Source organism: Balaenoptera musculus, chromosome 4 (genome assembly GCF_009873245.2).
Source record: "Balaenoptera musculus isolate JJ_BM4_2016_0621 chromosome 4, mBalMus1.pri.v3, whole genome shotgun sequence".
Lineage (NCBI taxonomy): Eukaryota > Metazoa > Chordata > Mammalia > Artiodactyla > Balaenopteridae > Balaenoptera > Balaenoptera musculus.
The window spans coordinates 140,745,656-140,773,210 of record NC_045788.1 but is presented as its reverse complement, the minus strand read 5'-3'; the positions used below and the strand labels follow the sequence as shown (position 1 = coordinate 140,773,210).

General features: G+C 51.7%; 1 protein-coding gene across 5 annotated transcripts in view; it reads left to right on the top strand.

The window, feature by feature from the left end:
- TMPRSS2 (transmembrane serine protease 2) overlaps positions 1-27,303 on the top strand; it is a 33,113-nt gene extending 5,810 nt beyond the window's left edge. For 4 of the 5 annotated variants that reach the window (XM_036850886.1, XM_036850889.1, XM_036850890.1 and 1 more), the window contains exons 2-14: positions 3,089-3,159; positions 5,922-6,144; positions 9,626-9,712; positions 10,398-10,511; positions 14,196-14,322; positions 15,489-15,599; positions 19,065-19,108; positions 20,136-20,307; positions 22,298-22,473; positions 23,156-23,251; positions 25,206-25,348; positions 25,778-25,930; positions 27,256-27,303. In XM_036850886.1, the coding sequence (XP_036706781.1) occupies positions 3,145-3,159; positions 5,922-6,144; positions 9,626-9,712; positions 10,398-10,511; positions 14,196-14,322; positions 15,489-15,599; positions 19,065-19,108; positions 20,136-20,307; positions 22,298-22,473; positions 23,156-23,251; positions 25,206-25,348; positions 25,778-25,930; positions 27,256-27,267 (1,473 nt within the window). In that variant the 5' untranslated portion in view covers positions 3,089-3,144 and the 3' untranslated portion in view covers positions 27,268-27,303. Of the gene's footprint in view, positions 1-1,734; positions 3,006-3,088; positions 3,160-5,921; positions 6,145-9,625; positions 9,713-10,397; positions 10,512-14,195; positions 14,323-15,488; positions 15,600-19,064; positions 19,109-20,135; positions 20,308-22,297; positions 22,474-23,155; positions 23,252-25,205; positions 25,349-25,777; positions 25,931-27,255 lie in introns of those variants that run through there. The other variant, XM_036850887.1, reaches the window with a different exon arrangement.
- The last annotated feature ends 252 nt before the right edge of the window (positions 27,304-27,555 follow it).

Here is a 27,555-nt window from a genome sequence, read left to right as displayed (position 1 = left end):
AATCATCTGTGTCCTTTAACTGACAGGAAGAAACGTTGGAGAAGCAGTGTTGTCTCTCACCATCTGGGTTGTCTTTCTCCTTTCAGAAACCAGTTAAAGAGATTTACTATCTTGTGTGGGCGTGGAATTGCCTGTTTCAAAGACGAACCACACGGAACGTGATCTCCTGGTCCTTTTGGACAGCAGTGCGTCTCCCGTCAGGTCCAGTTCCCGAGAGAGACATTTCCCCCTTCCTTTGTCTTTGGCCACAGAGAGTTAGAGGGTGCAGAACTCTCGTCTTTCCTTCCAAAGTCCATGCAGCCGACCTGGGCACACTTGGTGTTCCGGGTTCTAAGGGTTTGTGGGCCGTGGGATCGCTGGGTGAGACCGGCTTGTGCTGCGATTGCTTCTGGGTCCTGGGCTTTTACGGGACAATTCCCGGCCACGGCTCCCGGTGCCCCTGGAGCTCCTGGCTTCCTGGTCTCCCGCTGTTAGGGATCTTGAATGAATAGGGAGCGTGGATTTCGGGCACTGATTCATCACTCCTTTCAGAGGGCTCTTAAACTGGGAAAGCCGCCAGTGGGATCAAATTTTCATTTCCTGAAACTTCAACCAGCCCTATAACTGGCGAGATAGCTCAGAGGCACAGGAGTGACAGTCACCGAGGGCAGAGAAACCAGGGGTTAGAATGTTCGCTGGGGCAGGACTCGCCTGAAACTAATCCGAGGAAGGTGCGAGCTTTTCCTGCTTAGACTAGAGGGTATTGTGCTGCTGTCAAGTCTCAGAACCCTCTCTCTTTACAGAGCAGACGTAGGAAAGGTTATTAATATGTGATAATCACACCCACTTAAAGGCTTAAACGTCATATATATTCTGAATGGTGATCTCTTCCTCCTGTATATTGCTCAGGTTTATTTCCTCATACTCGGAAAAGTGTTGACTCTTTTTTTAAATCTTAAAAAAATCTGAAAGCTATCAGTACAAACGGGTTCTTTTATTTTATCTTTGCATGAAGAGTAAATAAATGATCTGGTGCATCTTTCTTGTGACTTGTTCAACGAGGTTTCCTGAGATTAAACAGCCATACTTATATTTTTATTTATAGCAAGTTAATATTTTTTTAACACCTTTATTGGAGTATAATTGCTTTACAATGGTGTGTTAGTTTCTGCTTTGTAACATAGTGAATCAGCTATACATTTACATATGTCCCCAGGGTTTTCTTTTTTTAATGTAACGAGTCAAAGAATAATTTTGCTCTGGAGTCAGAGAGGCAGTGCCCGGCAGGAGCTGGCTCAGTTGCCTTTGGCTCCATTGGATTTTCAGAGCTGGTGGAGTTGGTATCTTGAGCACCCTTTCCAGATGCAAATCTGCAAATCTGCAAATGCTACCAATCAGGCCCATCCTGCCTCTGTGGGCTGTTCAACATTTATCAGCTTTATGATCACTTTATTTTATTTTATTTTATTTTTTGGCTGCGTTGGGTCTTCGTTGCTGCGCGCGGGCTTTCTCTAGTTGCAGTGAGCGGGGGCTACTCTTCGTTGCGGTGCGCGGGCTGCTCATTGCGGTGACTTCTCTTGTTGCGGAGCACGGGCTCAGTAGTTGTGGCTCGCGGGCTCTAGAGCGCGGGCTCAGTAGTTGTGGCTCGCGGGCTCTAGAGCACGGGCTCAGTAGCTGTGGCGCACAGGCTTCGTTGCTCTGTGGCATGTGGGATCTTCCAGACCAGGGCTTGAACCCGTGTCCCCTGCATTGGCAGGCGGATTCTTAACCACTGCGCCCCCAGGGAAGCCCTTTCTGCTCACTTTCATTTAACAAAAGCGTATGTAGCACTTCCTGTGTGCCAGGCACTAAGAGCTTCTTTATCAACTCATTTTACGGCCCTAACAACCCTGTAGTGGGTGCTACTGTTAACCCCTTTTGCAAACAAGGAAACCAAGGCCCAGAAACATTAACTGAGTTGCCCCAGGTCACAGGTAGTGAGTGACTGAGCTGGGGTTTGGATCCAGAGTCTAGTCATCTTGCTGTCTGCATCTGCTGTGTGCCAGGCACTTTACAGATGAAAAATGATCAGACCTGATCTGGCCAGCTCTGAAACCCAGAGCTTTCTCACTGTGGATGGGGTCCTGTGGAGGCGTGATTGTGAAGGCCGTTTCTTGGAGTATTGTTTGGTCAATTCAGGGCAGCCAGGAGTGGTGGACAAAGGCCATTATTTGCTTATGATGGGAAGAGTGACATCAGATAAGCCTTTACTATAAAACTTTTTACGTTGATGGTCTTTCTAGATACTGCTGTTCACAAACGTCTGCAAACAAGGTGACCCAGGGCTTTCTCTTCATTACCGATATCCTTAGAAACCACCCAAGTGGTTAGTTCTGAATTTCTTTCTTTTCTGGATTTGGGATAGTGAGTGGAGTAGCACGTGGGTATGGGTGTGTTTTATGGAATTTCTCAATATATTTGTTTATTAAGATTGGGGCGGTTCCGTGCGGATTATTTGAAAAGTCAGGCGTGGCCCCCACGTGGGTCTAAGCTCTAGACCACGTGCTCCACGGTGGGGTCGGTGGCGGCTCCATCGTCCCAGTGGATGCTCTGCAGAATCTTATCACACCTGCCATGGCCTGGGCACGTGCGGTGTCTGCCTGCGCCCTCGTGTTAAATCCTCACTTGAGCAATCCAGAGTGACAGCTGCGTCCGCTTCTGTCCGAGATTCAGAGAGGTCGGCTGCCCAAGGACACCTCAGGGTGTGACACTGCCAGGAGCTGACCTGGATTTTTGCCTTCCTTCACCTCCACCTGACTCAACGGTCTACAAGTCCCTGTGCATGTTTCTCTTTTCCTGGATTCTCCTTGGGGTGGAGGTGACGTCGGGGAAGTCTGGGCCTCCCGGTGGGAGCTGGGTGAGTGCCGCAGGCCCTGAGCTTAACAAGCAAGTGGGTCCCAGTCTTCTTCAGGGCAAACAGTGGCAGGAGGAGGTGGGGAGGTGAAGGCGAAGGTGAGCGGGCAGAACCGCCGTGCTTCTGGCGAGAGGTGATCCTTTACTCCATTCTCGACTCATCATCTGCCAACTCACCAGTACGGAAATAGCACAGTCTTGTCGTTGTTTCTTCTAGGTCAGCTTGGACGTTCCAAACACCTCCCTTTACCTGATGCTGCTGATAAAATCAGGATGGCTTTAAACTCAGTAAGTGGTTAATCATTACCTTCCTGGCCTTTCCTCTGTTCCCGGTTCCTTCTGTTATTTCCAGCTATGTGTGGGTCAGCGTTTTCAGGGCTGCTTGCAGGACTGCCTTTGCTCCCTGGGTGCTGTGAAGGCATTCTTGGGGTGAGGGGTGAGCAGGGGTTGGGGGGGGAAACCACGTGACAGCTGCACAGCCGGGCATCTCAGAGCTCTTGGAGGGGGTGTGGTTGTGTGATTCTCCCCTGGGCCTCTTCTCTTCCTGCTCAGATTGGGGTGGGGCAAGGGACAGGGGTGAGGGTGTGGGGACAGATAGGGCAGGACAGTGGTGAGAGGGAGTGAGTCCTGGGGAGAAAAGAGCGCTTGGGACACCGCCGGCCAGCACAGCACAGAGTAGCCTTGCTTCCTGGTAGCCTGGGACAGGCTATGGCTGCATATGGGGCATTGGCCTTGCTGCCGCTCTCCCTGCGACCCTGCCCCCCCCCCAACACACACACTTTGGAGACAAACGCACTATCTTTATTCCCCATCGCATCTCACTCATCGTCTCATACCTGGGAATAAGTGCATTTAGTAGTTATTCTACTGGTTAATGACAAAAGTTTTCTCTCTCTTGTATCTGGAAAATAGACGTTTGCTTCCCCTGCCCCTTTATTTAGTATTATGTATTTATTTATACTAGATCCTTTTTAAATTTTAAATCCACAGCACAGGAATTCACTGGGCCAAACTGCTGTGCCGGCTCCCACCTTTCCTGGGAAGGACGGCATGTTCTTAGATGCTTCAGATAGAGGCCAAATGCCTGCGCCGCTTTTTGGCCTCTGGTTCCCCCATTTAGATGAGAGATTACATTTCGTATTCCCTTTCTGTTACTGCTCTGGTTTCGAGTGTAATCTTTGGACTTTGGAGGGAGCGCATTGGTGAGTTATTAAACTCGCATTTGGCCCATTGCTTTCTAATCACGCTGCCCTGGAGGCCCTGTTTAAAATTCTCAGCATCAGGTTGCCTCTGCTCAGAATACTGGTCCTCTCTGAGCTCTCAGTCAACAAGGAGCAAGGGGAGAAATTACTGAGTGGGGAGGAGTGTTGCACGTGGACACTCAGATAAGAGGGCAAGTGTGGCTCCCGGAGTGGCCCAGCCAGTGGGCGGTTCAGGGGGCTGAAGCAGGACAAGGCGGCAGGCTGCGGGGGTCCGGAGTGTCCAGTGGGGGGCAGGGCCTGGAGAGGGCAATTTTTAAGTAGGCAGAGGGGGAGGGGAGGGCATTCTAAGAAGATAGAAACCAGCCAAAGGATGGAGCTGAGAGGGAAATGGAGTAGCTGGGCCCCCCTTTCCACGTTTATGTGTGTACACACTGTGTCCCAGAAATTCCACTCACAGGGACGGAGCTGCTGAACTCCACACACTCTCAACATAAACGCACGTGCCCTAGAAAGATGCTCGTGGGAGCAGATCTGCTAGCCGCCCCCCCAATTGTAAATCCTTCAGGTAGATTTCTTAATCTCTGTCACTCACGTTCCTGTCTGCAAAATGGGTATATCCATCACAGCTGTACCATCTTAGGGGGTTATGGTCACGCTTCAAGGAGGGCATGAATACAGATGCCCAAAGCAGGTGAGTTCTCGAATGTCAGCTATTATTATTCTCATTACAATTCTGGCATTGCTAGCCCATAACTTTGTACCCCGCTCTCAGGGGATAGGGTATTGGCTCATTCCCAGACTTCTACACATTTTTTTACTCAGTCTCAGTGTCAGCCATTTGTTTTTTTTCTTTATTTCAAAAGATGCATAGTAAACAAACAAACAAACCCAAAAACTATTGCCAATTAATTGGAAACGCTGGTGAGTTTTCATTCTACGTGAGTTCAGTGTTTGGCATAATTAAAGATGTCCTAAAAGAACCTGCAGCACTGACCCAGCAAGCCCACTACTGGGCATATACCCTGAGAAAACCGTAATTCAAAAAGAGTCATGTACCAAAATGTTCATTGCAGCTCTATTTACAATAGCCAGGACATGGAAGCAACCTAAGTGTCCATCATCGGATGAATGGATAAAGAAGATGTGGCACATATATACAATGGAATATTACTCAGCCATAAAAAGAAATGAAATGGAGTTATTTGTAGTCAGGTGGATGGACCTAGAGTCTGTCATACACAGTGAAGTAAGTCAGAAAGAGAAAAACAAATACCGTATGCTAACACATATATATGGAATCTAAAAAAAAAAAAAAAGGTTCTGAAGAACCTAGAGGCAGGACAGGAATAAAGACGCAGACATAGAGAATGGACTTGAGGCCATGGGGAGGGGGAAGGGTAAGCTGGGACGAAGTGAGAGAGTGGCATGGACATATATACACTACCAAATGTAAAATAGCTAGCTAGTGGGAAGCAGCCGCATAGCACGGGGAGATCAGCTCGGTGCTCTGTGACCACCTAGAGGGGTGGGATAGGGAGGGTGGGAGGGAGACACAAGAGGGAGAAGATATGGGGATATATGTATACGTATAGCTGATTCATTTTGTTATACAGCAGAAACTAACACACCATTGTAAAGCAATTATACTCCAATAAAGATGTTAAAAAAAAAAAGAATCTGCAGCGCTGTCCCAATGTCTTGTCTGAGTGTGATGGGGTGTATATTTAACCTTCAGGATAATTAATGTTTTGTATCATTCATCTTCCTTTTTAATTTTTTTAAAAAATTTTTAGTGAGGTATAGTTGCTTTACAATGCTGTGTCATTCATCTTCTTTTTAATCATTCAGGGATCACCACCAGGTGTCGGGCCTTACTATGAGAACCATGGATTCCAACCCGAAAGCCTCTACCCTCCACAGCCGCCCATGGCCCGCCGTGCCTACGCGGGGTACCCGGCTCAGTACTACCCGCCCGCGGTGCCCCAGTACACCCCGAGGGTTCAGACGCACACCTCGACACCCGTCATCCTCATGCAGCCCAAACCCCCGTCGGGGACAGCATGCACCTCAAGTAGGACCCTTTTTGCATTTATTTCCTCTAATGGAGCCCGAGTTTTGGGTCCGCCTTCTCCGGCGGCCCGTCTGCCCCACCGGCTCTGGTGCCAGCTCTCCTCTGCCAGGCTGGTCTGGCTCTGCGTACCTCTCCCCTCCACCTCTCTGTGTCAAAGCTGTGGGCCTGGGTCTCGCCTCCTGTGGGCCTTTGGGGGCCTCTTGGCTGCTAAGACCTTCATCTCCCACTTATGCTCTGGTACTGGCTTGGCCTGTACCACCCAGGGTGGTCTTTCTAGCTGGGCTTCTCTGAACTGCTTCTTGTCCTCGTGGTTTATCGCTGAATCATCTTGAGTAGATGGTAAACCCCAATGCAGGGAGAAACGATTTCACCTTTCTCTGTGTACCATTCCCTGGGCACTGCAAGTCACATTCAAGGTGCTCAAAGAGTAGCTTGTGTATTTTGTGTTTGGTGAAGGAAGTGGCCGGTGGAATTGTTGTACAGAAGCCTCTTCAACGTTTCTCTTGGCTCGACAGAGTAGCCAGACCTGACTGGGCCTCGGAGGAGGGTGGAGGGACTGAAGGTGGTGTGTCCTCTGCCCATCACCTTAATCCCATATCTTTCTTACCCTCTCATTCATCTGCTTTCTTGGCATTGCATTTTACCTCTTCTCCCTCTAGACCCCTTCCTGTCGCACCCCTCCCCAAGCTTTTAATGCAGGCTAGTTGACGTGGTAAGAACTGCCCAGGCAGGAGTAGTACTGCCAGTACTAGTATGAGCACAGAGCTAGTACAGTGGCTGGACCAAGGAACATTTTCACTGATAACGTTTTTATTTTAATTCATGAGACATGCCTACCTATGCACACAACTTGCACAGTTAAAGATTAATGACAGAGTGAATTTCCACGCGCCACCACCATGCCATAAATAATGGCAGTAAGGGATAGTGAATAAGACCCGCACCCTTTGAAGATGCCCCTCCGCAGACCACTCCAGCTCTTCACAAGTGCCGTCGCCCTTGGATTTCTGCCTCAGTCCTTGCCTCTGCCTCCTTCACAATTCACAGATGGCTCCTCCATCCTTCCTTCTCCCCACCGCTACTCTCTAACATTCCTGTGTTTTCTGCCCCTGCTCCTTTCCTGTGTGGTTCTCTTTCCCTCCATTAATTTGTCTCGGATCAAGGAAACACTTGTCTCTGCACTAATGTCTCTCTGGTGGTGGTTGGTAGATTGAGACCAGTGGCTGCTAATCGGGGTGATTCTGACCCCCAGGGACATCTGGCAATGTCTGGAGACAGTTCTGGCGGTTATAACTGGGCTGGGGGTGCTCCTGGCATCTCCTGGGTAGATGCCAGCGACACTGCTAAACATGCTCCCGGGCATAGGATGACCACTCCCCCACCAAGAACGACCCAGCCAAGATGTCCATGGTACCCAGCTGAGGACCCCTCGTCTTAGCCTATCATGGTCTTAGCTCATCCTTCCCTCTCTTCCCCAACACTTGGCAACCACTGATCTAACTGTCTCCACAGTTTTGCCTTTTCCAGAATGTAGAGTTGGAATCATGCAGCATGTAGCCTGTCAGAGCCTTGACAGTATTTTGCAAGTTACTTAAACAGCACAAACTCAAGAGAACCCCAGCAGGAATACAAGGGAAATTTTTATCTTAATGGCTCTATTTGTTTTAGCAAGAGTCATAGGTGTTTCACATTGAACCACAATGCATACACATGTTAATGTTTGGGCTTTGGAGGACTGAAGGTCAACAATCCTGTGATACTAACACTTGACCCTGGACACGATAGGGCTGCATCAACCATTGATAACAATGAAGGTAAATGATTAGTCAGTTATAATGACACTCACAATCTGTACAATTGCAAACCAACACCCAGTCATGTCTGATCGACCAGACAATGATTCCGAAATGCCTGTCCACCAACGGTGAGATCCGGGGCTCCCGCTGCCCACGCTCCTAGTGAGGGCTGGGCAGGTTGCCACCCTCTCAATGAGAGGTTCAGGATACCTAAGTTTAATATCCCTCAACTCACCAGGCACGTTATTTTATCTTGGGTAAGATGACACATAGGAAAGTCTCCTAAAGGATGAAATCGTCCTTGACTAATGGGTCAAATTGGCCATTTGGAATTTCCCCTGAGCTTCCTTGGTGACCCTGCCCTGCCTTCGGTAAGACGCAACCACCGTGCCAAGTCCTGATAATGTGGCTGGCGGCACACGGAGCTCCTCAGACCGGCGGCTGTGACCTCACCCCTGAGCCTGTGGCACTGCAGACTCACGCCTCCTTCCCCCGAGCTGAGTCAGAATCTCTGGGTAACAGGCTCCCCGGTGATTTCTAAGCCGGTTTGAGCACAGACTGTGGAATTTGCAGAACATGGTAACAAAATGAGAGGCGAGGCTTTGAGCCCTGATCAGATGGGTCAGCTCTGGTCTATCAACTCCAGAAGCTGAACGTCTTGGTCCGGTGGACCTCTGGAAGCAAGAATGTGCACAGGTGGGGCGCAAGGCCCCCCCGCACTCCACCTCTGCAGCCTGGGTGTCCTCCTGTATGAACTAAGGAGCTGGAGGTTCTGTGTGAGAGCCTTCGCCCCGACTCTTCCCTCCGCCTCTCCGCCTATCCCAAGGGAGCCCTGGGCCTGGGGCTGCTCTCTGCACAGGAACTGCTGAGGGCGGCGGTGGTGGGTGCCTTCCTCTGAACCTTGGCATGACGTTTGGCTTACACTCTGACCAACAATGGCGTGTTGGTTTGTTTTGACTAGAGAGTGCTGGTGACCTTCTCCAAAGACTTGTATTCTTAGCTGAAATGTGAGCCCAGAGTTCCTGCCCCCAGACCCGGGAGCGACGCCAGCGCTGCCCAGTAGAACTTCCTGCAGTGATGGAATGTCCTGCCTCTTCACAGTCCCGTGCAGTAGCCACTGGTCACATGGGATCACTGAGTAGTTGAATTTACAGAACGATTTAATATCATTTAACGATAATTAATTGAAGCGCAAATAGCCACATGTGACCAGTGACTGTTAAATGAGTCAGTGTGACTCTGTCCCGTCCCTCCCTAAACCACCTTGAGGAAGAGGCTTTTTTCCTGCTGCCTTGGGTACCACTGACATGGAGATGATAGTCTGAGGAGCATTATTAGTATTTTGCTTATGCTTATAATCACCGGAACAAAGTATGTTTCCTTTTTTCAGCCATTTTTTTACATTCAGCATTTATTTGACTACCTTCAGGCCATACTTTTTGAAGAGCTTAATTTTAATGTATGTTGCTTCATATCACGGCTTCCTGCTTCGGTTCTCAAAAAAGCCTGAAGTTCAGTGCTGTGGAAGAAGTAAGACCTCCCAGGATACGTTCTTAAAGAGAAAAGTCACATTTTTAAATGTATAAGAAATGATTATTCCTTGATAGGATATACCATATGTATTTGAGAGTCTAACTTCTAAGAAACTTGGCGACTAAGTTGTTTACTCGACTCTTTTCTTCCAGGGACTAAGAAAGTCCTGTGTGTCACCTTCACCCTGGGGGCCCTGCTGGCGGGAGCAGTCCTGGCTGCCGTGCTGCTGTGGGAGCTCTGTAAGTGCAGTCCAGGGCCGAGTCGTGGTGTGCCGGCCCTTTAGCGGCCCTACTCTCTGGGCTGGGGGCTCACCGACAGCCCCTCGTGAAATTCCTCATCTCTTTCCTCCTGTTTGGTTACGTGACGCATGAACAACCTTTCTCGGAAGCGGCCAATCTCGTTTGCATGCTTCCTCCTAATCCGTGGGTTGTCAAGATCCCATGCCCTTTGGGTGTGATATTGATACATGTGGGAGAAGCACGTTGAGTTTACCCCGTGCTTCAGGGTGCTAGGTGGCACCTGGCACTCGTGAGCACAGTGAGTGCAGCGCCTCGGGGCCACACCTGGTCCCTGTGTCTCAGCGTACAGCGGTGGCTGCCACAGGCCCCTCCCGTACCCGCAGCCAGGTCTCCTCCATCAGCCCGGGGCAGGGTTTGTGGATCCCAGGACTCACCTGTGTGGCAGAGAGGGCGGGTGCTGTCCAGATCTGAGGCTAGGGGTCCTCCCCTGACCACAGTGACAGACCCGAGGGGGTCAGGATCCCTGCGGCCAGCCCCGCTTCCTGTGACGTACGTTGTCGGTAAGGGCTCAGCCCCTCCTTTTACACTAAAGGAGGAGAAGCTCACTCCCTCTTGTCACCTGGGTGCTAGGAGGTTTTCTCGGTTTCTCAGCCTGACGGACATCTCCCTTCCATTTCTCTGCCAGTGGAGGACCAGTGCTTGGGGATGGAATGCAGCTCCTCGGGGACCTGCGTCAGCCCCTCTCACTGGTGCGACGGCATCCTGCACTGTCCCGGCGGCGAGGACGAGAACCGGTGCGGTGAGTGGCGGGGTCGTGCCGGCCGCCTCGGGAGGGGACCGCTCTGCCCCACCACAGGGGCCACAGCAGGGCAGGCGTGACGGTGTCAGACCTGTGTCCCGAACGTTGAGCGTTCCACAACTGAGTCCCTTCCTGGAGGCCGAGCCTTGCGTCTAAGCCCGGTTTTCAGATGAGGAGACAGGCTCAGGGGGGCGAGCGCCAGCCCTCCACCAGCATCGCACAGCATGGGGGAAGGGAGACCACAGCCCAGGGCCAGGCCAACGTGCCTGCCCCGGCTGCCACAGGAAGTCACTAAAACAGGCAAACTGTTTAAAACATAAAGCTGGGAGTGGGCTCTGCGTTTTCTAAACAAGCTGCCTTTCAAGTGATCTATGTCTGTTGTCACGGGGTGGGCACCTCTTCTGCTTTTATTATTTTCAATGAATTATTTCATGGGTGGTAAAGTGGTCACGCCAGGGAAAATGATGCTTGAGGACGAGGCTTGTGCTCATACCCACCGAGGGCCATACCCAGAGCCTAAAGCCTGCTGCGTCCTCTGGGAGCTGTTAACTCTGAATGCAGGTGATGCCAGACAAAGGCCGGGCTCTACCCCCCCTCTACCTTCCTTCTGCAGCCATCCTGGGGCGGGATGGATCTCCCGTACATCCCGTTTCCAGGTCAGGGCACCTGTGTGAGACGCAGTGTGGACTTGGCCGTGGCATCCTCAGGGTTGGGCGTTAGGCCGGAGGTCAGCCTCTGTTCCACTTGCACGGAGCCGCGTCCACGCTGGTGCCTTGGCCTCTAAGCGCCGAGCTCCTGCAGTTCCTTCCCGGAGAGGGTTTGCACTTGGCAGTGACTCTCTCACTCTGTAAACTGTCGACAGAGTGCCTTGCCTTTATTTTGGTGATAATACATTTGTCACCATTTTCTTAAGTAAAGTAGGGAGTTTTTGAGGTTGAGCAGACGTGGTTTAGCTATCAGGCGGAATAACCTTTGATGCTCTCCTACCTGTGCACGTGCATGTGTTGATAAACTCCAGCAAGACAAACTCATGTTACCTGGAGAGACTTTCTCTCTCTCTTCTTAATACTGAAGTTGTATTTATTTAAATACTTTGAGAGTTAATGTACTCAAATAGATCATAATTCAGGAAGTCCCTAAGGGTATGCAGTGAAAAATCTCATCTCCCCCATTTCACTTACACTCTTGCACACTCACACATAACACACACACACACTCACATATTCACACATAATATATACTCACACACTGTGAGATAATAGAGAATAGGTATTGGTCTCTGGCCCCCAGTTCCTGGCACAGGGCTCCTGAAACTCTGGTGATTCCTAAGTGAAAAGACCACCAGGAGCATCTTTGGTTCTAGTATTGGGTCCTTGACCCCAGTTCCTGACACAGAGCTCTTAAAACCCTTGTCATTTCCTGGATGATAGTAGTGTCTTTTGTTCAAACGAGGTGACTCTGGGTGGGCTCCTGAATGGCTCCTGGATGGGGGCTGGTCACCACAAAGAACAAGCCATGGTTAGAAGCTTAGACTGTAGCTCCGCACCCCGTTGTCTTGAGAGGGAGAGAGGCTGAAAATGGAGTTAATGATTGAACATGCCTACGTGATGGATCCTCCATAAAATCCCAAAAGTACAGGGTTGGGGAGCTTCCGGGTTGGTGACCCCATGAAGATCTGGGGAGACCAGTGTGCCCAGAGAGGGCACGGAAGCTCCTGCCCCGCCCCACGTACCTTGCCCTATGCTTCTCTTCCTCCGGATGTGCATCTGTGTCCTTTATCCTATCCTTTATAATGAACTGGTAAACAGTAAGTAAATGGTTTTCCTGAGTTCTGTGAGCTGCTCTAGCAAATTAACTGAACCTGAGGAGGGGGTCGTGGGAACCTCTGAGTTCTAGCTGGTTGGTCAGAAGCACAGGTGACAATCTGGACTTGGGGCTGGCATCTGAAATGGGCGGGGGTCAGTCTTGTGGGACTGAGCCCTCAACCTGTGGAATCTCACACTATCTCCAGGTAAAGAGTGTCAGAATTAAATTGTAGGACGCCCAGCTGGTGTCGTGGAGAATTGCTCGGTGTGGAGAAAACCCCCTACACATTTGGTGACCAGCCGTGTCAGGAGTGACACGTTCTGTGTGAGCAGTAAAGAAGACACACAGGAAACAAGGATGCGAGGAAGAGGAAAGAACGGGGTAGTTTTTCTAACACACACACACAGACACACACACACACACAGACACACACACAGACACACACACACAGACACACACAGACACACACACACAGACACACACGCCTGTTCATCAGCCAATCATGTTTTTTCCTTAGGGGCAACTAATAAGAGTATCTTGCTTCTCCTTGCACAGAGTTTTTGTACGAAAAAGTAAACATGTGTTTGCATTGTTAATGTGCCCATTTCCCGATGGTTACCGTCCAGCTGACTCCTCAGGACTTGATGACACATCCTGGAAGTCACTGTTCTGTTGGGACGTGAGCCTCCCCTTTCCCTCTGCTGCCCTCGCAGTGTTCCTTTGCACGGAGTCCTGAGCAGTTTCACGTGTGCAGAACGAGCAGAGTTCCCATTCCCCCCCTCCACCCCTGCCTTCACGTACAGTCGCCCCTGTTTGTAACATCTTGCACTGGGGTGGTACATGCATTGTAAGTGATAAGTCGATATTGATACATTATTATTGACTAAAGTCCTTAGTTTACATTAAAGTTTACCCGGTATTGCAGATAAATGTACAATGTATACATCTGGACAGTAGGTTTGGACAAATGTCTAACATGTATCCATCATTACAGTATCACACAGAGTAGTTTCACTGCCCTAAAAATCCTCTGAGCTCTACCTTTTAATCCCCTACTCCCCATCCCCGAGTAACCACTGATCTTCCTACTGTCTCCACGGTTTTGCCTTTCCCCAGGTGTCTTAGAATTGGAATCCTACAGGATGGAGCCCTTTCAGATGCTTCTTTCACTGAATGATGTGCATTTAAGGTTCCTCCACGTCTCTTCGTGGCCTGATAGCTCATTTCTTTTTAGTGTTGAATCGTATTCCATTGTCTAGATGTCCTACAGTTTGCTTATCCACTCACATGGTGTGTGGAATCACTCATCACAGAAGCCGTAGGAAATGATCAGACCGAGGCTGGTCATTCCACAGCAGAATGAGCCCCAGATGCCAGGCCCTAAGCGACCACTAATCTACTTTCAGTCTCTATAGATTTCCTTCTCTAGACGTTTCACAGAAATGGGATCATACAGTGTGTGAGCCTTTGTGTCTGGCCTCTTTCACTCAGCAGAATGTCATGGGTGTTGTATTGTGTCAGTGTTTCATCCCCTTTCATGAACAAATAATACTCCATTATGTGATGGACCATATTTTGTGCATTCATCAGTAGATGGACATTTGGGTTGTTTCCACCTCTTGGCTCTTGTGGATAATGCTTTCACGAACATTTGTGTACAATGTTCGTTTCTGTCTGAATACCTGTTTTCAGCTCTTTAGGGCATATTTTGCGGGGAAAGGCTGGGTTCTCGGCATCCCTCATGTGTAGCTGGTGCCTTGGGAAGAGGGAGCCCAGCCCTGCCTCTGGGTCCCAGGGCCTCTGTGTCCCAGGGAAGGTGGGGCTCATGTGGCGGACAGGACGATGGTTTGAGACTCACCAGAATCTCCCTTCCTGCAGTTCGTCTCTACGGACCCAACTTCATCCTTCAGGTGTACTCAGCTCAGAGGAAGTCCTGGCACCCCGTGTGCCAGGATGACTGGAGTGACAACTACGGGAGAGCAGCGTGCCAGGACATGGGCTACCCGTGAGTTCCGAGCCCCGTGGCCTCCGTGATGATGGTGACAGGCACAGAAACATAAGATCAGTGCTTCCCTCTGCCCCTCCCTGGAAGTGCCAACACAGGGGCACCATGAACCTTTGTCTCCTTTCCAGAGCTGCTCCGGGAAACCGGCAGGGGACTGTGGGCACCACACTGCCCCATCCCCCTCCATGGCACCCCCCAGCCCTGCCTCTGGGGCCTCCACCCGCTCCTGGTTACTCGAGGCTGTCCAGTGCTGTGGTCACCAGGGTCCAGGGTGCTGGCCGAGGGCCTTGGGTGGCTCATTTCCTAAGGAGCCCCCAGGCAGGGTCGAAGCCTTGACTCCACTCACCTCCTGGGTGGAGGCGAGAGGGGAGGGCTGCAGGGAAGGTCGGAGGGAACAGATCTGTATAACCTTCACTGCATGAGTGCAGAAGTTGCTGGAGGCCTTTGAACAGAAGAGAGCTGATCAACAGATTTATCCATTAGAGAATTCATTCCTCATGCAGCCACCAGAGGAGGTGGGAGAGGGGGGTGGGAGTGCCCCCTCCTCGGGATTCCAGCCAGGGACACACCAGACCATCCTTGTCAACGCGTGGCAGCCGTCTGGCCTCCCAGGGGAAGGCTGTGCAATTTCATTGCCACCGTCTCTTCCTTGGGGGTGTCACCGTGTGACTTCTGTGCAATTCTAGTGTGTTGCCTTTATGCCAGTTTTCAAAATGAATTACCGCTTGATAAGAAAGTTGGCATCTTAGCTAGTGAAATACTTCAAAATGCCAGCCCCCAGTAGCAGCGCATGTCACCGTGAATGACGTAGTGAGGCCCCATCGTGGTTCAGGGTCTGTATTTTATCACTGGGAGCATTTTAACATGTGTAATTTTGTTACATTATATGTACTCACACATCCTTATTCTTACTGCTTCTTTATCCTAATCCAGATTAGATTAGAAACACAACTGATGGAGGACTTTTCCCTGACACTTCAGGCTTATCGGATGGAAAGATGGTTATAACGCAGCGTCACTTGACTGGAAGTTGTGTTTTTGTTTTCCCAAATGCTAAGGTGTTCCTCGTAACCAGAATGTCATATTCTGATATAGCTATAACATAGGATTAACGAATGCTCACCAAAAAACCCATTATTTTAAATAAGATTTTCTGTCTTTTTCAGGAACAGTTTTTTTTCTAGCCAAGGAATAGTGGATGACAGCGGGGCCACAAGCTTCATGAAGCTGAATGTCAGTGCCAACAATATCGATCTCTATAAAAAACTCTACCACAGGTATTTAATTTGGTGATTTCTTTTTTAAAATTTATTTCATTGAAGTATAGTTGATTTACAATGTTATGTTAATTTCTACTGTATGGCAAACTGATTCAGTTATATATACATTCTTTTTCATATTCTTTTTCCATTATGGTTTATTACAGGATATTGAACATAGTTCCCTGTGCTATACAGTAGGTCCTTATTGCTTATCCATCCTATATATACTAGTTTGCATCTGCTAATCCCAAACTCCCAATCCATCCTTCCCCCACCTCCCTCCCCACTTGGCAATCACAGGTCTATTCTCTATGTCTGTGAGTTTGTTTCTTAGATAAGGTCATTTGTGTCATATTTTAGATTCCACATATAAGTGATATATGGTATTTGTCTTTCTCTTTCTGATTTACTTTGCTTAGTATGATAATCTCTGGGTCCATCCATGTTGCTGTAAATGGCATTATTTCATTCTTTATTATGGCTGAGTAATATTCCCTTGCATACATGTACCACATCTTCTTTATCCATTCCTCTGTCAATGGATATTTAGGTTGTTTCCATGTCTTGACTATTGTAAAAAGTGCTGCAATGCACATTGGGGTGCACATATGTTATCGAATTGTAGTTTTGTCCAGATATATGTCCAGGAGTGGGATTGCTGGATCATACGGTAACTCTATTTTTAGTATTTTAAGGAAGCTCCATACTGTTCTCCATAGTGACTGCACCAATTTACCTTCCCACCAACAGTGTAGGAGGGTTCCCTTTTCTCCACACCCTCTCCAGCATTTGTTATTTGTAGACTTTTTGATGATGGTCTTTTTGACTGGTGTGAGGTGGTACCTCATTGTAGTTTTGATTTGCATTCCTCTAATAATCAGTGATGTTGAGCATCTTTTCACGTGCCTGTTGGCCATGGTGATTTCCTCTTTCCTTTCAAAAACTGTGTAATGGGAACGAGCACGAGACGTCAGGGAGAATCATTGTCCAGAGTTTGATTTCTCTGCTGCAGCTGTGGGTTTGTCTGAGTTTCTCATGGGGAGGAGGTTGGACTTTAAGTAGGACCCGTCCCTCTCAGCAGCTCTGGGTTTATTCTAGGGAAGTGGCTAAGGTCTATTTGCCGTCTTGTTTGTGCCCTCTGCCCTCTGCCCTCCATGGTATTGGGTAACATGGCACAATTGAAATTCCTCTTTCCTGATTTTTTTCTCTCTCCGGACATTAGACATGTACCTTACTGTGTGTCAGGGTGTGTGTCTAGGAGTCCAAAAGAATGTCTCAGGGTCCCCACTGGGGTGATCAACTCATCCTGGTTTGCCCAGGACTCTGCCAGTTTCACACTGGAAATCCTGCTTCCCAAGAAGCCCCTCAGCCCCAGGCAGCAGGGGTGGTTGGTCCCCCAGCCCAGGCAATCGTGTCAGAGGATGCTGTGCAAGGGGTGGGCCTGGGAGCGAGTGGCTGGTCCAGTGCACCAATGTTTCCTCTACCTGGAGGCCCACTTGCAGCGCTGGGCGGGTCACAGTGCGTCTGGTGGGTGGAAATGAACCTGAGCTGGTCCCATGGCTGATGGCTTAACTGGTTAGGAGCGTGGGGGAGAGGGCTGGGCTTGAGCTACTCATTTTGTGTTGCATATGTTTAAAATGGTTGCAGTCTTCCTAGGATCATTATTACTATCCGAATGTTCCTTAACGTGAAAGATACACAGTGTCCTTCTTGCTTAAGTCTTCCTCAGCTCCCAGGTCCCTATCTCCCATCCCCAGGTGGCCAGCCAGGCCGTCACCCACCCTGCTGGCCAGGTGCCAGATGCTGCATTTAGGGGAGGATGGACGGGTCACACTTCCCCTCCTCCCCTGTGAGTGGGAGGCTGGGAGCAGCTTTGCGTTCCTGGTGGCCCGGGGGGGCTGACTTCTGCCTGGGGCGCCTGGTCTGGCTGTCCCCAGGAATGTGAGAGGGTGAGCCCAGAAGAAGGAGTGCACACGGCCAGGTGTGCCCATCCAAACAGCAGGCCGTGGTTTGCCCTCCCGAGAAGCTAAACACAGCTGCCTGGGCTCTTTGTAAATGCCCCCGACTGTCTCTTCATCGTCTTTGGTTACGTGGAATCAGGGCTGAGCAGGGCAGGGAAGGCTGCCACCTCTCGGTAACTCACAAGGTGGCTGCAGTGTTTGGAGGAAAGAAGAGAAGGTCATTGCCTGGCATGCGGTGTCCCTGGCATGCACGGCGTGAGGTGGGAGAACTTCTTTCCTCTTTGCTTTCAGAAGTTGCTCTTTGATACCTGAGTCCTCGCAGGGTTTGTCTGAGTGGCTGCTTCGTGCCCTGGTGCTGGTGGCTGCACAGTGTGCAGAGGAAAATGCAGAGGAGAACGACCTCATGATGCTTAGAAAGCATCTTCTCTTAATGGGAACGTGTCTTCTCTTGGCATCCAATGCCCCCCAGCCAGAGACCACCAGGACATGCCTTGTCCTGGAACTGTGGGTGTCTCCATGGAACGGGGTGAGAAGGGACTTATTACAGGATGTGGGCTTGTGTTGAGTCATTTTGGGGAAGGTTCCAGGAAGCAGGGCTTTGCCCTGCATTGGATGCTGTCCGGAAGTGAGGGTGATTCTGTAGTTGGTACCTTAATGGTTTTTTTTTTTTTTTTTTTTTAGAAGGTGGGTGGCAGGCATGAAGCCAGGCTATGGCTGGGATTGGCAAAGAAGTGCGGCCACTCGTGTCAGCCAGCATAGGGGCCTGTTGGTCACTGTGTGGTTTGGACCAGGTTCATGGGGTTGTGCGGTGGGCGGGCCTGCTTCCTGCTCCATCGTGTAACAGTGGTCTGGCCGCATGTTGATGCCCTGGGAACTGCTTACGTTCAACAGAACATGGCCAGGTTCGAGCACGTGGATGTCAGGGCTGTTTCTCTTCTCCTCAGCATATTGGGGGAAAATTCAGTGTACAGTGGAACGCCTTGGTTGTTTCTTTTTCATATGTAACCTGGAATGTCTGCCCCCCAAATGAGTAACTTTTCTTCTGTTCCCAGGCAAATGACTGACTGTATAGTTTCCTGTGCGGTAAATGTAAAGCAGTTATAGGAACCTGGAAGTTTACGAATGTCTTCCTTACAAAATTAAAGATGATTTTAAATCCCAAGGAAAAATAATAACAACTGATAGGATGTGTGCTTATCTTCACAACCACCCTATGAGTTGGTACTATATTAGCCCATTCTGCAGATGGGGAAATTGAGGCACAGAGAGGTTAGGAAGCTTGTCCAAGGTCACACAGCTTGGATATGAACCCTGCACTTTGACTCAGTGTCTGCTCTTTACTACTGTCCCCTATGTATATAGATTGACTTTCCTTATTCAAGTCTTCAGCTGTGGACTCTTCTATGTCTGGGGAGGCAGAGAGGGAGAACAGTGGAAGAAAATATTTATTTCTAAGTATTTTGAGAATCAAGTGTCTCGTTTGTTAGAGTGACCAGAATTTTCCCCTTTTCTTTTGTAGTGATGTCTGTTCTTCAAAAACTGTGGTTTCTTTACGCTGTATAGGTAAGTGATTCTTGGTTTTCCTTTTTGTGTTTCTAAAATAGGAAACATTTGGTACTTATAGAAATGTATCTCCCTGTGTCTCTGGGGGATGTGGAGAGATGAGGTGGGGTAACAGGTCAGGACATGCCCAGCACTCTGCCCAAGGGGCTCCTTTCTTGAATTCTGATGCACTTTAGACGCCTTCAGCCTCAAGTCCAAGAAGCAGCTGTCCCATGAGGACGGGCAAGCTCAAGAAACTGACGGGGCCTCGCTCTAGGGCATCCCCATGCTGGAGCTGGAGGCCTGTGGGTGTCCCCATCCCTGTGTTTGGATTATTTATAGTTTCCAAACCTCCTACTGGTATGCAGGACAGTGTCCGTGCGCTCCCTCCTCTGGGACAGCCCCATCCTGTTCCCATACGGGTCTCAGGCCTGAAGCTTGGCTTTTCAGTTTGAACAGGTGAAGCTAGCAGACGCCCCTAGGTGGACGCATGCCCCAGTGGTCCCGCTGGTACCTTCCCACCCAGGCTGGCTCAAGTTTCTTTAGGTATGGAGAAAGCATGGTGCCTGCCCTGCCTTCCCGCGCACGCTACGCCATCCACCTCCTGGCAGCTTGAGAGCAGCACACATGAGAAAAGCCTGCTTAGCTCTGTTCAGGAATCTTGGGGCCTCTGAGCATTCGAGGGGGTTCCAGGGCCTTTGTTATCCACGCCCCCCGCCCCCGGGTGTACGGGAGACGCCGATGGAATCGCACAAGTGCCAAGGAGCAGGGTCACACAGTGCCAGCAGAAGTGGTGCTTCCTGGGGGGAGGGGGGGCTGGAGGGCTGTCCTCTCACCCCACCCCCCAACCCAAAGAGACCAGGACACATTCTCTGAAAGTCGGACCCCCAACAAACAGCAGCAAGAGGAGACAACAATCACCCTCCGGCCAGGCAGGACCCTCGGCCTGGGGGCCGTCTGGGCACTCGGTGTGACGGGCGTCAGGGGGCCGGGAGGGGGCGGCCCTGCTTCGCTCACTGGCCGGCTGCTCTGTGCTTGTCGCCCTCAGAGTGCGGGGTCTCGGGGAAGACGAGACGCCAGAGCCGGATCGTGGGCGGGTCGAGCGCTGCCCCGGGGGACTGGCCCTGGCAGGTCAGCCTGCACGTGCAGGGTACCCACGTCTGCGGAGGCTCCATCATCACCCCCGAGTGGATCGTGACCGCCGCCCACTGTGTGGAGGAGTAAGTCCCGAGGGGGCGGGTCCCGGGGTTGAGAGGCGGAGGCTCTGGGCCCTGCGGCCTTGAGTGAAGTCTCCGACTCCTTCGAGTTCCGGTTTCCTTGTGGGCAAGTGGGGATTCTAAAGGCGCCCAGGTCGTTGCCTCGCTGGGAAGGTCAAATGACTCGTGAAGCGCGTGGCCAAGACCATCCCTTCAGCGTGTGTCCATTACTCGCGGGGTCTGGCACAGGGATGCGGTGTGGGGCTGGGGTGATGCTGTGATCAGAACTCCTTCTAGGGGCTTCCCTGGTGGCGCAGTGGTTAAGAATCCGCCTGCCAAGGCAGGGAACACGGGTTCGAGCCCTGGTCCGGGAAGATCCCACATGCCGCAGAGCAATTGAGCCTGTGCTCCACAACTACTGAGCCTGCGCTCTAGAGCCCGCGAGCCACAACTACTGAGCCTGCGTGCTGCAACTACTGAAGCCCGCGCGCCTAGAGCCCGTGCTCTGCAACAAGAGAAGCCACCGCAATGAGAAGCCCGTTCACCGCAACGAAGAGTAGCCCCCGCTCACCGCAACTAGAGAAAGCCCGTGCACAGCAACGAAGACCCAACACAGCCAAAAATAAAACAAATAAATTTATAAAAAAAAAAAAAGAACTCCTTCTAGCCCACAGTCTTCTCAGCTCTGTCCCACCCTTCCTGAGGCCCCTGCCCTCTTGGGAGGCCTGGTCTCCCCTGGGTGCTCGTCCCCAGAGAGGGTGCACTCAGAGACACTCAGACCTCACGCTGCCATGCCGGAAGGTTCTCTCTGGTCCATTAAACACCCTGGGCCACAGCGCTGCCCATACAGGTGGGGGGAGGGACGAGGGCAGCCATCATTATAGTGTCAGCTTTTGTAGAAGATACTGTTGCCCCTCCTTTTCTCTTAAACATGGAGGGTTTTTTTGGTTTTTTTGTTTGTTTGTTTTTTGGTCACATGGCTTTTTTTTTTTAATTTTATTTATTTATTTATTATTTATTTATTTATTTATTTATGGCTGTGTTGGGTCTTCGTTTCTGTGCGAGGGCTTTCTCTAGTTGCGGCGAGCGGGGGCCACTCTTCATCGCGGTGCGCGGGCCTCTCACTATCGCGGCCTCTGTTGTTGCGGAGCACAGGCTCCAGACGCGCAGACTCAGTAGTTGTGGCTCACGGGCCTAGTTGCTCCGCGGCATGCGGGAGCTTCCCAGACCAGGGCTCAAACCCATGTCCCCTGCATTGGCAGGCAGATTCTCAACCACTGCGCCACCAGGGAAGTCCCACATGGCTATTTTGAAAAAGCCTCACTCATCAGAGCTAATTTTCTTTAGAGTGAGGCCGGGCCTGGCTTGGCCATTCTCTGGCTGAGTGGCTTCAGACAGTTCCCTCGAGGTGTCTGGCTGTAGCATCTGCACCTGTAAGACAGGTGTGCTGCTCCAAGGGCTGTTGTATGGTTGAAGAAAGCAGTGTTTATTGCCCAAGAGCGTTCCCTTCCTTCCATCCACCGTATTCCATGGGCTGTAGGATTTAGGATTTTCTTAGAAGGGAAACACCCAGATAAAGGTAATGCCTGGATGGCTATTAGACTCAGAGTCTATTCATCAGTACACACTTATTAAGCACCTACTGTGTGCCAGGAAATGCTCTAGCATGTAAAAGTCAGTAAGACCCAGCCACGCCAGAAATGGGGTTTCAAACCTCAGGAAGGCACTTAGGCGCAGGAATAAGCGTTCTTGGAATTGCGAGGGTTTGCAGGCTGGCGCGGAAGCACGGGAGGAATAGGATTCACTGATGAGGTAAAGGAGGGGAGTGGGAGGCTGTGTGAGGTGGGGAGGGGGAAGGGCCTGAGACCACCTGGCCAGTCTTGTCCTGGGGCTTTTGACAGATCACGCCACCTTGGAGACCTTGGCTCCGGCGGATGACTTTTGAAGACCGTCAAATGAGCGTTTCATGTCTGTGGTTCTGACATGCTGAGTGGTGTTCATCTCTGTCTTCCAGACCTCTTAACAATCCCAAGATTTGGACAGCCTTTGCAGGAATTTTGAGACAATCTCTCATGTTCTATGGAAACGGATACCGAGTAGCAAAAGTGATTTCCCACCCAAATTACGATTCCAAGACCAAGAACAATGACATCGCTCTTATGAAGCTGCAGACGCCTCTGACTTTTAACGGTGCGTAGCTGTGTTCCTACAGCCCAGCGTATGTGAACAGTTTTGACCGCATCTTAAGGAGAGGTTGACTGGAAATAAAATGTGCCGTGATGACCAGAAGGAGGGAATTTGCACTGAGTTGTAGTTTGTGGAGCCAGGGGAGGGGTTGGCTGCTAGAAGAGGGCTCAGCAGAGGCCGAGTCACCCCAAAATGTGCCTTTGGCCACTGAGGGATGCATTCACTGTGGCGCTTTTCCTCCTCGGCACGGTGACGACGTAATCAGCACACGTGAACGTCTAGAAAAGTTGTTTCATAGTCAGCATCTGGTGGGTCAGACTTCACTCGGTACTGGTTTGCAATTGCACCTGTTGTGAGTTTAATTATAAATTGCTAATCATTTACCTTCATCCTCATCAATTTAGTCTGATGCAGCCCTACCACGTCCAGTGTCAACTATTTGCATCACAGGACTCTCGATCTTCAATCTTCCAAAACCCTCACTTCCAGAGGGGGACGTCTTGCCTGTTAGAAGGAGGGTCCTGGCAGGGACAGGAAAGGGGATGCCAGGACACACTGGAATCCAGAAGTCTCCTTGGGCAGGAGGCTGGTGGTCCCAGGCCCAGGGAAGATCCAGGCAGACACTGTCTCCCAAGGCCTTCAGTTAGACCGGAACCGCTCACGTTGTTTTCCCTTCTTGAAACAGACAGAGTGAAACCAGTGTGTCTGCCCAACCCCGGCATGATGCTGGAACCGACACAGTCCTGCTGGATTTCCGGGTGGGGGTCCACCTACGAGAAAGGTGAGGCTCCCAGCAGGGGATCTGCGGGTCTCAGGAGCAGAGCACTGGGTCCTGAAGCGGGAGGTCTAGGTTTTGATCCTGGTTCCACCACTAAATGATTGGACGACTTTGGGCAGTTCACCCAGTCTTTTTGCCTGTTTCCGCACGCGCTAGATGGGAAAATCCTAGCTGCCCTACCTACCCCATGCCCTTATTAAGACCAAATGGAACAATGCGCGGAAACTGCTTTTTGAAGGGTGAAGGCCACCTAAATGTGAGGGGCACACGGCCCCCTACGTTTGTATCCCACGGTCGCTAACAGGCCGCCCGGAAGTCTGCCTGCCTTTGATGGCTGAGGGATAACGGACTCAGTGAGGATGGGCTTGTGTGACTGGCAATGCCAGCTGCAGGCGTCAGAGGCTCTGTCCTCCTGCCCTGACACCACAGACAGGGAAGAGGCACTAGACCCTCCTGACGCAGGCTGGCCCAGCTGCCTTCAGTTATGATTTGCTTTCATCTCAGATAACGTTTTTCAAATGAAGGGATCCTTGCTGTTGAATTCTTATGGAGCATTGGATGGGCTTAGTCGTACATTTATATATTGTTTACATCCTTCCAAAAGTGTTTAGGGCACACCTACAAGGGATCCTTTAAAGCACGGTGAATAGCTCAAAGGCGGGGTGGTTTGGGGAGGTAGGGGGAGATGGTGGTGGCGCTGGGTGTCCCGGCATCTGGTCTAAAGAAAGCTCCTGGGTTGAGCCTTCCAACTGTGAGCAAGGTTTCCCAGCATCCAAGACAAGAGGGAAAGTCAGCCACGATTTGTGGAGCACCTACCAAGAGCTGGGAATGCAGCAGTGAACCAAATGAGACAAAAATCTCTGCCCGCAGGAACTTCACATTCTCCTATGGATGTGTGGGGGCAGGATGTGCTCAGACAGGAAATGAATAACTGAACTAGGTGCTTTCAAACAGCGGAGGTTTGCGACAGCGAGCGGTGGTCAGGGAAGGCTTCTCGGAAGAGAGGACACCTGAGCCAAGATCTGCATGACGAGAGTGCCTTAGGGACAGAAGGGCCAGTGCGGCCAGGGCACGATGAGCCAGGGTGAGGGGCAGGCGGGAGCCAGCTCTCATAGGGCCTTCTAGGCTATAATGAGGACACTGGAGTGACTCGATCTGACAGCTGCGTAGGGAGTCACGGAAGGGTTAGGGGTGAGGGCAGACGGAACAGCATGGTGAGGGGACCAGTGCTGTGTCCTCCGAGACAAGAAGGCGGCTCAGAGCAGGGTGGGTGGTGTGGGAGCACGTTTGGGACGGAGCCACCGGATCTGCTGATGGATGGAGTGTCAGCAGGGAGAGCGTGAGGAGTCACGGGAAGGCGGCTTCCGGCTGTGACCTGAGCCCCCCGGTGGGTGGTGGGACCATTTCCCGAGTCCGGAGGACGGGGCGGTGTGGCTGGGGGTGGAGGAGCCCTCTAGGAGAGGCACTGCTTCAGCGCGGTAAGCCCACAGAGCCCAGAAGACATCCAGGTAGCAACCGGGGGACAGAGAGCGCAAGTCCCAGCCAGCGTCTAGGAAGTTTCCGCCTGCCGGGAGCCGAGGGCAGGTGGTCAGAGTGGAGGATCGTGTGGGGTTGAGGACGGCCGGGTGTTTGAGGTGGAGACACAGGGCCCCTTGGGTGGCCCTGGGAACGGTCCAGAGAAGAGGGAGCAATGGAGGAGGAAAACTGATCCCAGGGAACCAAGTGGCGGGGTGACGGGAGAGCATGACTCTAGGACACAGGTGGGGCTCCCCAGCCCCAGAGGCAGGCAGTCTGCCCCAAAACCGAATCTGGAGCCGCTTTAAACACAGGCCCCAGCAGCTGGAAGATACCCCGGTGCCCCAGGAGCCGGTATGGGAGGAGGGGCGTGGGGGGTCTCTCCATGCCCCCGGGAGGGAGTCCAGGCTCCCTGGGAAAGCCAGGCCGTCCTCTGTGGCAGGGAAAACCTCGGATGTGCTGAACGCGGCGATGGTGCAGCTCATCGAGCCCTGGCGGTGCGACAGCAAGCAAGTGTACGGCGATCTCATCACGCCGGCCATGATCTGCGCGGGGTACCTGCAGGGAACCGTCGACTCCTGCCAGGTGATGACCAGCTTGTGTTCGGCCTCTCTGGGCCTTGCCTAGCTCCCACGGGGCCCGTGAGGAGCGCCTTGTCCCCGACCTGGGGCCCGGGGGGTGGCCGTGGGAAGTGACGGCCATGGACGGTGCGAAAGCCCTGGTACCGCCAACAATGCACGCCGCTGCTTCCTCCGGAAGGCGCTGTGTGGTCGCAGTGTCAGTGCCACAGAAATAAGTATTTTGACTATTTAAAAGTATGGACAGCCATTTATTTGGTAACTATTAACTGATGCAGACTAAAATCCGTCGCTGGTACAGTCTCTTTGGGGGATTATATTACTATCACCTCGTTGGAGGAGACCTGCAGACCCTCCCATTACCCCCACCTCCTTGCCCTCTGTGATGTACGGCTTGTGGTTTCACTTCTGCTCTGCAACCTGCTGTGTCCCCCAGGGTGACAGCGGAGGCCCTCTGGTCACTCTGAAGAGCAGCGTCTGGTGGCTGATCGGGGACACGAGCTGGGGCTCTGGCTGTGCTAAGGCTTACCGACCGGGAGTGTACGGAAACGTGACCATGTTTACAGACTGGATTTATCAACAAATGAGGGTAACTTTCCCGTCCTCCTGAGTGGGTTCTCTGACTCGCTGTGTCAAAGCCTAGGAGGTGCGGTCCCCGTGCCAGGTGGCATCCCCTCCCCCACTGTCCAGGGCCCACCACTGGTGTTTGGATGAAAACGTCTGGGGTTCAGCTTTGCAGGGTCCAGAGCTGACTGTGATGGGCTTCCTTGTGCTCTGCTGACCACGCTTAGTTCTGGCTCAGGTGGTTCTGTTTACCCACCCAGGCGTCACTGAATCAAACTTCTGGTGATGGGCAGAGAGCAGGGAGAGGCAGGTCAGCCAGCCGTGACTCTGCCCTGTCCTTTTCTGGGCTATCGAGTACGCCCTGGGGCAGGGGAGCAGCTGGGGTTCTCTGGTACAAGGAGAGGTGGTGAGGAGGGGAAAGATCCCAGGGGCTCCCGGGGACCCTGCCACCTCGGGCTCCCGGTCTGGCCTGAAACACATAACGGAGCCCAGCCCTTGGGCTCTGCCTGGATCCTGGGTGAGGACCAGATGTCTGTCCATCGCACGGGCCTCGGGACTGGCAGAGCTCCCAGATTTCGGCTCCTTCTAGGGGTAGGCTCCTGATGGAAGAAAAAGTTCTATTCTGTCCCCTCTCAAGTCTCCAAAGGTACCCAGGTGCAGAACCAGAGGGCATTGCCCAATAAGGTCCAGCCTGCATCTCCCGAGAGTGAAACCATAGGACCTAACACCTTCAAGTGGCCATGGGGCCCATCCAGTCCCCACCCCACAAAGGGCCGAGTGCTGGAAATAGATGACCCCCTCTGACCCGCGGCGGGCTATGTGGTAGAGGGAAGCTGGGGGGCTGCGGTGGGGCTGGGAGGAGAAGGCAGCCCGGACCCCTTGAGGGAGGTGAGCCAGGCCAAGGGGAGACTGTCCCTCCAGGATGAGAGAGCAAACGGGCAAGGTGTGTTAAGGTACTGCCGGTGGCTCAGCACGGCCAGAGCGGGGAGCGAGAGGGCTGGGTAGCAGCAGAGAAAGTGGGGTAGAAAGCATGACTAATTAGACACTTGACGTCTTTCAGTGGCTAAGGTCACGCTCGGTTTGCCCAGAGAGGCCTGTGTCCCAGCTGTGCTGAATGATTGGATCCCTACACACCCCGTTCCCCCTTATGCCTCAGGGCCTTTGCACATGCTGTCCTCCACTGTCAGCCTAACCCCTTGACCTTCATGCTGTAGAAAAACAATATCCCTTTGTCTTATTAAGCTTACTCATTGCTGTATAAGGGCCTCACGTTCATTTAGGGGAAAAAATAATTTTCTACCTTTGTTTGTCTCAAGAAAATAACATCGTTTCTTTTTCCTTTTTGAACAGGCAAACAGCTAATCCATACAGCCTGGGTCCTTGACACCATTCCACAAGAAAATGAAGGGGCTGATTTTTAATCACCGTGCATAATTATTTTTAGAAATGACTCCCAGGTCCTTTTGTTTTTATTAAATAGTGAACCTATCTGCCTTTGGCACGCTCCACAGTTCTCTGCAGGCCACGTGGCCTCCCCCACCCTGGGCCCACACTCCCGGGCCCCTCGTCTGACAGGGGAGGCCCAGCTGGGTGTGGGCACGCAGGGTCAGTGCAGAGAAGAGGGAAAGGGTCTGTCCCACGGGGACCTCC